At 41.2% G+C, this 9,932-nt stretch overlaps 1 protein-coding gene across 1 annotated transcript in view; it reads left to right on the top strand.

The window, feature by feature from the left end:
* The window catches only part of LPCAT4 (lysophosphatidylcholine acyltransferase 4), a 41,179-nt gene extending 33,614 nt beyond the window's left edge, over positions 1 to 7,565 (top strand). The window contains exons 8-14 of the mRNA XM_018558208.1: positions 425 to 479; positions 623 to 705; positions 1,138 to 1,263; positions 2,228 to 2,369; positions 3,630 to 3,728; positions 3,845 to 3,995; positions 6,872 to 7,565. Coding sequence (XP_018413710.1) covers positions 425 to 479; positions 623 to 705; positions 1,138 to 1,263; positions 2,228 to 2,369; positions 3,630 to 3,728; positions 3,845 to 3,995; positions 6,872 to 7,032 — 817 coding nt within the window. The 3' untranslated portion in view covers positions 7,033 to 7,565. The remainder of the gene's footprint in view (positions 1 to 424; positions 480 to 622; positions 706 to 1,137; positions 1,264 to 2,227; positions 2,370 to 3,629; positions 3,729 to 3,844; positions 3,996 to 6,871) is intronic.
* The last annotated feature ends 2,367 nt before the right edge of the window (positions 7,566 to 9,932 follow it).

Genomic DNA, 9,932 nt, shown 5'->3' with positions numbered 1-9,932 from the left:
GGGTCATCTGGCAGTCTCCGGCCACCTAAATTAGGACCCGGAGACTGCTAGATGACCCTGCTCGGAGCGCCGCCCACCGGAGCAGCAGTGACGCGACGCTCGGCGAGGTAAGTAAGAAGAAACCTGACCAGCGTACTCGCTTTCCTCAGTGCTCGAGACGCTGACTCGAGTATAAGCCGAGGGGGGGGCATTTTTCAGCACAAAAAATGGGCTTATACTCGAGTATATACGGTAGATTATCCGTGTGAAGTGCTTATACAACAGTATTCTTGGGACTGATACATACTCATGTATGTCTTTTCAGATTATGGTAATGATTGATTAGTTAGTTTTGAGTATGTTTGCCACATCAGTACCAGCGAGCCTAACAAGTCTATTTTTGTTTGTTTACTATTTTTTGAACCTGTACTTCTTATTTCTGCAGGTTCAAAGTCCTCTGGCTTACAATGTCCCAGTTTTATATTAACCTGGAGATAGAGGTGAGTAATGTCTGGTTTTGTAGGTACTGGTGTGGAACAGCTGCTTCTTTTGACTTTCTCTACCCTGATTTTTTACAACATCTCTTTGTATATATGGGTAATCTGATTGAATTAAGGTTTTTTTTTTATTTTTTTTATTTCAGTTCTTGCCAGTTTACAATCCAAGCCCTGAAGAGAAAGCAGATCCTGCATTATATGCAAGAAATTTACAGACGTTAATGTCAAAGTGAGTTAGGAGTGATAGTGATTGTGGTCAATAAGAACCTGGGGGACTTGACCTGGGATAAAAGTTACACCAGACAAATACTTCCAGATGTTTGCTAGCATTTCACTTGATTCCAGCATTGCTAGTGATAATTGAGTAGTGTATGGCCATGTTTACAAGCAAATAAAATTCATTGAGGGGAATTTACCAAAACTGGAGCAGACAAAATCTGGAGCAGCTGTGCATGGCAACCAATCAGCATTGCCCTTTTCATTTTTAAAGCTTAACTGAACAAACTGAAGAGAGAAGCTGATTGGTTGCCATGCACAGCCGCTGCAGATTTTGGGGGATAGGCGCATCTGTCATATACCACAATTGACCAGTAACATTATCACCAGTATAACCATCTTACCAATATAATTACTAAACTGATTTCTATGATTTTACTTTTAGAGCTCTTGGCAAACCAGCAACAGAGTATGAGTTGATGGGAGATACACCAGTAGCACCTTTAGGACACTTGAAAGTGCCATTGGACCCTAAAATTTGGGAACTGGGAAAAATCCTACGAAAGGCTGGGTGAGTGATGTCTGCATTTAAAAGTCTTTTGCCAGCTAACACATCACTTAGGATGTTAAGAAAAAAAAATTATATTTAGACTGGTTGGATGCTTCACAAAATCAATAGGTGCATTGACCACAAAATATGGGGGCAAGTGTGAACATGTAAAAAGTCACTGATTTTGCTTCAGCAGTTGTAGAAGGTATGATAAGTTTCACAATTCAGCATTTGGTGGCTAAGTCGAGCACCAAAGGGCATACACCATTAGAATTTTGTGCGAAGCAGAATATCTACCGTATCAATTAGAATGGTGGAATCGAGAGACACAAACGACAATGTTCTCGAAAATGTTCGAGAGGAGCATGTTGGAAAAGTTTTCTCAATCGAGTGAATTTCTAACAGTGAATGTGCTTTTTGTTCAGAAACTCCATTCATTCCAAAATAGAATGTTAAATAAAAACTAAAATTAAACGAAATTTAGAAAGACAATCGGCAAGTTTCTGATGCCAGTATCAAACATTCTGACGAACATTCATGCAAACATGTACCCGTGTATACCCAATTTAAGCCTGGGCACTTACATGGGGCAGGGAATTATGCTTAACCATGTGCTGTAACCTTAGGAACTTTAAAACTTACTAAGAAATTTCAGGGGGCTTTGGTAACAGAACAAATGGGCTTGGAACTGGGTGCAAATGGGAACCAGCACCTACAAATGCTGCTGTTTGGTGTAGTAGTCTAAGTTTTTCAGTAGTGTGATCTGATGGACTGGTCAGCATCTTAAGTGTTTCCACTTTAGCTAGTTGAAGTTATGAATTGCCTACAGTTACCGCTGAGTATCTTAGGTCATCATACTAGCCAGTATATAATTGCCACGGAAACCTTATCAAACTCATAGGGTATCTCATACAGATGACAGTGTAATAAATCATGGTGATGTCAAGTTTCAGAATAATTATGACATTTCTCTTCTCCTTCACAGGTTCTCATTTGACAGTGTGCAAGGGTTGATTGATCTCTGTCTGGAGGGGGTATGTTCTCGTGTGGGACTAGAAGAACTAGCAGAGAAGCTGGGGCTCACCCAGACTGATGTCATTTCCAGAGTCTTCAGTTACTTTCCAAAGGTGAGGTGATTGTTTAGAAGGTTTAGTATTGCAGTATGATTAAAAAAAAACCCAGACATCCTATGGGATTTGTGATTTAAAATACATTTATAAACCTTTCATAAACGAAACATTACCGACCTACTTCTGGCTTGTTGCCTGGTTGAACCACTGGCTCCGGTACATTCATAATCACCGATCAGGAACAAGTACTGTCTGCATATCAGGAACGTGGCAGTAAAGCTAAAAGTCTTCATCTCTGTACATGATTGATCTGAGTTGGTTATTTAAAGAGGTCAGAGGGTCAGCATAACAGCTAGGCAACTAGTATTAGCAGAATAAGATGTCAGCAGTATCAGTTTTGCAATGTGTTAGTTACTAAGATAGCAAGTTCTAGAATTATCTGACAAATCTATGTGGTTAATATGCAATGTCACTCTTTGTCACTCTTACTTTCTCATTGAGAGCTTGCGCTCCTATAGAGAGCAATGACTTAGCAGTCATACCTATTTTCTATAACTCTGTAGTACCAATCTTACTCTCTTTGAGCCACTGACATCGGTACCTACAACAAAGGAGCTTGCAGTCATACATCAGTAAAACATCTCTAATAACACCATCCTCATATCAATGTATGTGTGAAAACCTTCTGTGGTAAAGTTCACGTTTACATTTTGGTTAATTTCATTACAGGATCCAGGGAGCTATTGAGGTTTTCAGTTAGACTAAGGCTTTTAAAAATTGCTCTGTAGACTAAATGATGTGATATCAATTTGTATTATTTGTTATACTTGCAGATCGTGATGAGTCATTTAAAAGATCGGTTAACAGCCATTTAAAAAACCAAATGAAAATAATATTCACTAAAAGCCAGTATAGTTTCCCTTCTACCTTACTTTTGTTCCAGCACTGCAGTCGCAATCAGTCTCTCTTGCATTCGACACTTCCAGCAGTGTCAGATGCCTGTGTCTCCTGCCACATGCTAGTACCTTTCTCTGACTCCCATGTCTCTGCTAAGTTGTGTAGTGATGAAGAATTTGAAGAAGGAACCAGCACACGATGGGAGACCCAGGCGCCTGATGCTCACACAAGTGTATGTCGGAGAGACTGAGATAGCTGCAGCCATGTAACAAAGGAGAGGTATGAATCATGGGCCGCTGGAGAGGAGTGTGTACTACCTCTTCTCTTGCTGGCTTTTTGATTTGTTTGAGACCTGACAGGGTCTCTTTTAAGTAAACTTTGAATTGCTGGCATGTGTAATAATGGTGTGTCTGTCCCCAGGATGCCAGTGGAATGATTGACTTTCGGGAGGTTTCACTGGTTCTAGCAGCCCAGGATGCTACACGTTCTGCAGAGGAGTTAGCAAAGTTGGCATTTGATGTAAGTGATCCTATCCAAAATCTATTGAACAATAATGTACCTGAAAACCTGGTGTCTCTTACAGTCTTTGGTATTTTATTTTTCACTTTAATCATTTTTTCTTCCGTCTTTTGCAGCTGTTTTCTACCTGTGATGCTGATGGCCGCTTTCTGCTATCTGCTGAAGGCTTTTCCACCATGCTGCGCTCATTTGTGGGTTCACCTCCTGCAGAAAGTGGCAAAGTATATGCTGAGCTGTGCACTCATGAAACTCCAGGAGTTGACCGAGGTAAGATGGCTTGGTGACAAAATGCCTCCTGTACACAGACCGCAGAAGGGTGGAGCTACTGCCTATTGTGTTTCAGTTTGTAATCTGCACTGGAAGAATGGCAGCTGGAATCTGATCTCTATTATCAGCACAGTCTAGTTCTTTTTATCCTGGTTTATACGTGGGGCACAATTAAAATAGGAAAAAGTGCCTGTTTCTCTTGTCCTGGTAGTATTTACAGAGCAAAGGTCGCTGTCAAAATCTGAATAGAAAATTTAGGATGACATCATTTGTTATCTGCTCACAATAATAGTAACTTTTCTGACGGATGTCTTTGATAAACTCTCAACAGCACCAAATCAAAGAGAAGCCCTTTGGGTCCATTTTTAATTACATTTTTCTTTTAGGGCCTGTTCACACTAGCCACATGGTAAAACACAGTGTTTTACCATCTTGCTAGTGTCTGCTGAATGACAGCGGTGAGGCATGGCGCTGGTTTTTAACGTTATTTGGTGTGTACAAACTGTACACTCCATTCAGGTCAAGGTGCTGTGATCTCCGGTGCTATCCAGTGCACTGTGGAAAAATGCAACATGACTGCTTTTTTTTTTCCACTGCAGATCACACCTGTGTATTGTGAACAATTGTTTTCTGTGTGCCCTTGTGGAGAGCTGCATTTTTTTACTTCTAAAAAGTGCAGCTTTCTGCATAAGTGTGAATTGGCTCTTAAGGTTTATAAAAGGTATTACATTTGTATTACAAAGAAACGTTTAAAGGAGAATTATCAGGTGAGTGATTTTCACACAACCTCATAGTTTGAGCCGACGTGTGACAATGAAACTGTCACACGTCGGCTCAATAGATCGGGAAGTGAGCGAACACATACCGTCGCTCGCTCACTTCTCGATCATCTCCCTGCAGAGAGCCGTGACTGTCACTCACGGCTCTCTACAGGCATCCCCCCCCCCCTCCGTTCTCCGATCCTCCAGCGCTGACTGGAGGAACGAACGGTGAAGGGGCGGGTACAGCTGGCTCTGCCTCTGAGCCAGCTGTCACTCACGCAGCTGGGTGGATCCAGACATAATTGTCGGCATCCGTTCCGGCTGCGGCAGTCTCATTATATAGCAAGCTGTAGCTCGCGGTATACTGAGCTTTGGGTCATGGGAGGATGCTAGTTTGTGTCCTCCTGTGACCCTTAGGGGAACTATGGGGAAAAACACATACCTCATAGTTCTCCTTTAATGCATGAAAAAGTATTTCTAGAGCACTTTGGGTTTTCTAAGGAAAGAGTACAACAGACGTTATTAAGAAAGTACTCTGTTTCATTGAAACTTCAGGCAGTGCCCTCTAATAAGAGATGAGTCTCTTTGGTTCATTTATCTGATGTGTGACTTTGAGTTTGAGCTATTGAGCTTTTTTTTTACATTACAAAGCTCCAGTTGCTGGCTTTATAGATTATTTTAAAGCGTGTATATTCAAAATTTTTGTCCAGACTGCAATAAATAAATATGTACAAAACAACCATTCATTCATGTAAAGGGCTTTTTACTTACAACATAAAACTGGACTGGCAGGGTTTCTCCCTTGGAACAACTACCTATCAGATCTGTATGGAGTGATAAAGCAGCTGTGGCTTTTCCTTAGTGGGAGGTGAATGCTAGGCCACTTCAGGTTGCAAATTAATAGGTTTTCCATTTCCTTGCTAAAATGGAAATCTCCTGTGTAGCTACCACTTTGTACATAACACAATGCTTCTGTTGCAGTATGGCAGAATCCTATTAATATGGTAATACAAATCGATTGCTCCGTATTAAACCAATTTATTTTTTCTGGAATTATTTCCAAAGTAAAAACACCAGGTTGCCGCAGCTTTCCAGTACAGCTGAACTCAAAGCAAATTTAAAGTGTATGTAAACCCCCAAAAATTGAAATAAATTGCAGCTTACCAATCCTTAAATGTAGTGGCTGCTTTAGTTTCCTTTTTTCAGGCTTTTTTTCTCTTTTATTTGCAGCTGGTGATCTGACCAGTAACATCCTTCCTGTCTTAGGGTGGCTTCGCTCTATGGAGAAGCAACAGAGCCACCCATGGATAGCAGCATTGTCACCCTGTGCAGAGGGTAGTGTTAGATGGACTAAAACATTTAGTTGGATATGACTAACAAATTAAAGCCAAACTCCAGTAAACACTTTTTTTAAGAAGTTACAGCAAAATATTATTTTCCTTTTGGGATAAAGGTTTTGCATAAATTAATAAAACCTGCCCCCCCCCATCAGTGTTCATCTTAAAGGGCTATTAAACCCTTGCATGTTTTTGCATATATCTAATGCTAGCAAGCAGTAGATATATGCAAAACGATAAAAAAAAAAAAAGTTTTCAAAGGGTTAATACTTACCTGTGTCTGCGCCGCGCTCCCGTCCGAACATCTGAAAATTTCTCGGGCGGCCGCAAAGGATCTTGGGGCGGGCGCATGTGCAGTTCAGATTTTCGGCCGGGAGACGAGCAGAGACACAAGGTAAGTATATGGACAGCGTGCACCCGCACAGACTCCGTGGGACATCAGAGGAGTCAGCGCTGGATCGGAGACCCGCACCCAGCGCTGGAGGGACAGCTGAAAACTACACTAAAGAAGAAGATCGGATTAAGAGGCATGGTTTAAGGTAAGTCCTTACACTAACATTGGGGGAAGGTAAAAACAAATTAGCCTTTAATGTCACTTTAATCCCCAATCTGCCAGATCTAAGAATTGATGAGCTGCAATAAATTACATTATTTTTGCTTTTGGGTGTAGATATGCTTTTATGTTTTTCCTTGTAACTACATAAGAGGCTCACTTTTATATTTGATTGATTTCACGTTTTGATCAAAATGTCTTGAGTAATTGTAAATTATTTTCCAGATGGATTTCTTCGATTTGCTCTCCGCCATCCATGCTACCGCCACCTTTTCCTGTTCTATCTGCGCCCTCCAGCTTCCGGGCGCAAGAAGCCATCCCGTGTACAGCAGAATGGGAGCTATGCCGGGAGACACGCTCCTGGGACCCAGCTCAAGTCTGATTGACATGTGGGGGGGTTTTAATGGGGGTTGGGGAGGTGGGGAGGGGGGGGACTCTCCTGTGATGGGATGAGATATTTTTATGGGTTTATTTAGGCTGGAGTACAACTGCTTAGCAGTTCTCTCCAAGTGAGAAAAGGCAATATGATTGAGATTCTTTGTAGTGTCTAAACTGGGAGTCTTATTGAAGGATTTCAAGGTTTTCTTGGAAATGCTTGCCTGCTAGATTTTATGAATGGCAACCAAACTCCCAGACTTCAAAAAGTGGTATTGTTTTTAAGGTCATGGACTTGTAAGAATGCACATGTTATGACAGCAATGTTGAAGGAGCAATACTTTCTGTGTGTATAGTTGGTGCAAGTGCAGATTTGGGGTATTATTAACACCCCCAAACTCTCAGGTCTCAGGGAAACAACCTCCCTTCCCCCAGAGAATTTTACATTTTTACCATTATTTGGATGTTTTATTTCTGACTGCTCCCCATGTATTACTGCTCTCGTTATGGTTCTGAATGATATTATAATTATTTTTCATAAAAACGACGACTCCTGTGTGGTTAATGCACATTTTTCTGGCCTAGAGAAGTGACCTCTATTTACATGTCTCAAAGCCCTACTTGTACACGGGTCACAAAGTGTGAAGCAAGTGTTCAGTTGACCAGTTTTAGCTTGTTGGGCACTGAATTCAATCATCTTGAACCCTACAGTATAAATGCTCTTTGTGAACTTGCTGAGTTGTTGGTTTACAGCGCACATGGTCTGGATAAAATCAGACGGCCATATTTTGCATCAGATGTGATGACTTTAGTGGTCCTTAGACTGCTGGAGCCCAGGTGAGAAGAGGATGCAGGGACAGGTCTAGCAGCCTGGCAGGACCAAGGATCAGGTGAGTATTTCTGCTTTATTTAAACCCCCAAGACAAAATGAGCACTTAACCCCTGCAGTGCGGGGGTAGCCCCACTGCAAGGGTAAGTTTTTTTTTTTTTTTTTAATTTTTTTTTTTAAATGTATTTATTTATATATTCCTGGAGTTCTTTTTTAAATATTATTAACTCTTGCAGTGGGGCTACCCCCGCACTACAAGGGTTAAGTGCTATTTTTTTCCAAGAGTGGGAAAAAAAAAGTTATACGCGCCCAATCCTCTGAGCTCTTGCTAACTCTTGCTCTTAGACCGATCCGTGTAGCGTTTCTCCCACTCTTCTGCAGCGGATGCAAGGATCCTTGAGTCATCAGGTTCTATACACGGTTTATAAGACATGAGGATTATTATTATTATACAGAATTTATATAGCACCAACAGTTTGCGCAGCGCTTTACAATATAAGGAAGACATTACAATCACAATACAATACAAGACAAGATGGTAAGGAGGGCCCTGCCCGTGAGGGCTTACAAACTAAAAGTGCAGAGGAACATATAATTGATGCAGTATAGCCGGAGACAGACAGGAGGGAATGCTGTGATAGCTGGCCAGCTCTGAGGATTGAGTATAACTTTTTTTTTAAATTTATTGTTTGTTTTTTTTTGACCCTAGGCAAAAACAAGCACTTAACCCTTGCAGTTTGGGGGTAGTATGTACGTGTAGTATTGCTGCTTAGTATAAAAATCCTACTACAAGCTGGCTCCTACACAGTGCTCTATATTTCCGAAGCTGGGTGGATGAGAAGCTGCAGGTGTGACAAGGAAGATCTCCAGTTGCATACCTGACTTCTCCTCTCCCTGTGCCCAATCATAAAAAGGCTTGTCATTTTTTCACAGAATGCACAGTGTTCCATTTAGGTTGAACTCGATCAACATGTGTCTTTTTTTCAACCTGACTAAATATATATGTAACTATATGTGTTCTGTGAATGGAGGTGGTGAGATCATTTCACATACCCACCAATGCTCTCCCTATTTCATTCACAAAACACCTTGTAGCCTTGTAGAAGAGAGGGGTTGGTATGTGAAATGAGCCCTACAATGTCACAGCCACAGCTTCTCATCCCTGCAGTGAGAGAAATAAAGAGCTCCGTGTAGGAGCCGGCTTGTAGCAAGATATGATTTTTATACTAAGCAATAGTTACCTGCATCTATTATACTTATTAGGCTTAACATGTGCAGTTTCTCTAAATAAAAATGTTTCAGATTAGCCAAGCAGTGCACAACTAAAGGCAGGAGTAAAAATTAGGCTTTTGTTCATAAAAAGAAATGCAATATTTGATTACATTAACCAGACTGGTTGTTTGCTTCCGGTTTCTTAAATTTACATGTTCAGTTCAACAGCTGAAGCCATTGGAATATTATGTTTGCCGAGTGTATGTGGAATGGGCAGAGAAAAGCAGTTCTGCCTTCACATTGTCAATCACAAATCCAGAAGTGTAGGAATTGGCAGGGGTGTGCCTGTCATGATGGGATAACATTAAGTGAGCCATAATACATGTATACAGGTATTCCAGCTTCTGCAGGCTGCACTTGTATAATACGATGGAATACAATATGTAGAATACAATGTAGTGAGGGAGTTTCTCACTGGCAGAAAGACTGCAGCATCAACACAAATGTAGCTGACATTTATTATGGACATGGCTTGCTCAATTTTGGTGCTTGTGTGCTCAGGATCATAATTTATACCACTTTAAAAGCCTGAAGCAGCAGGAAAACATGAACTGCAAGGGTAAAGTCAGGCTGCTTCTTTTAACCTGCATCTGACAGGATGCGTTCACTGTTTGGCCATAAAATTTCCCCCTGGCTCAGATATTGAAACTATTTCTTTTTTTTCGAGCCAGGTGGTGGTGCTGGCCCTGACAAGCCATGGATGATTTGCTTTAGCACTCTCAAACATGGTGATGGCTGTAGCCTAAAGGGTAAAGGGTAACTCCACTTTCACGGGTGAATAGAAAAAAATGGAATTACCCCCTCCAATCT

The sequence above is a fragment of the Nanorana parkeri genome, unplaced genomic scaffold (assembly GCF_000935625.1).
Source record: "Nanorana parkeri isolate BGI_ZX_2015 unplaced genomic scaffold, ASM93562v1 scaffold325, whole genome shotgun sequence".
NCBI classification, from domain to species: domain Eukaryota; kingdom Metazoa; phylum Chordata; class Amphibia; order Anura; family Dicroglossidae; genus Nanorana; species Nanorana parkeri.
Note: the sequence above shows the minus strand (reverse complement) of the source record. Positions and strands in the feature narration are given on the sequence as shown.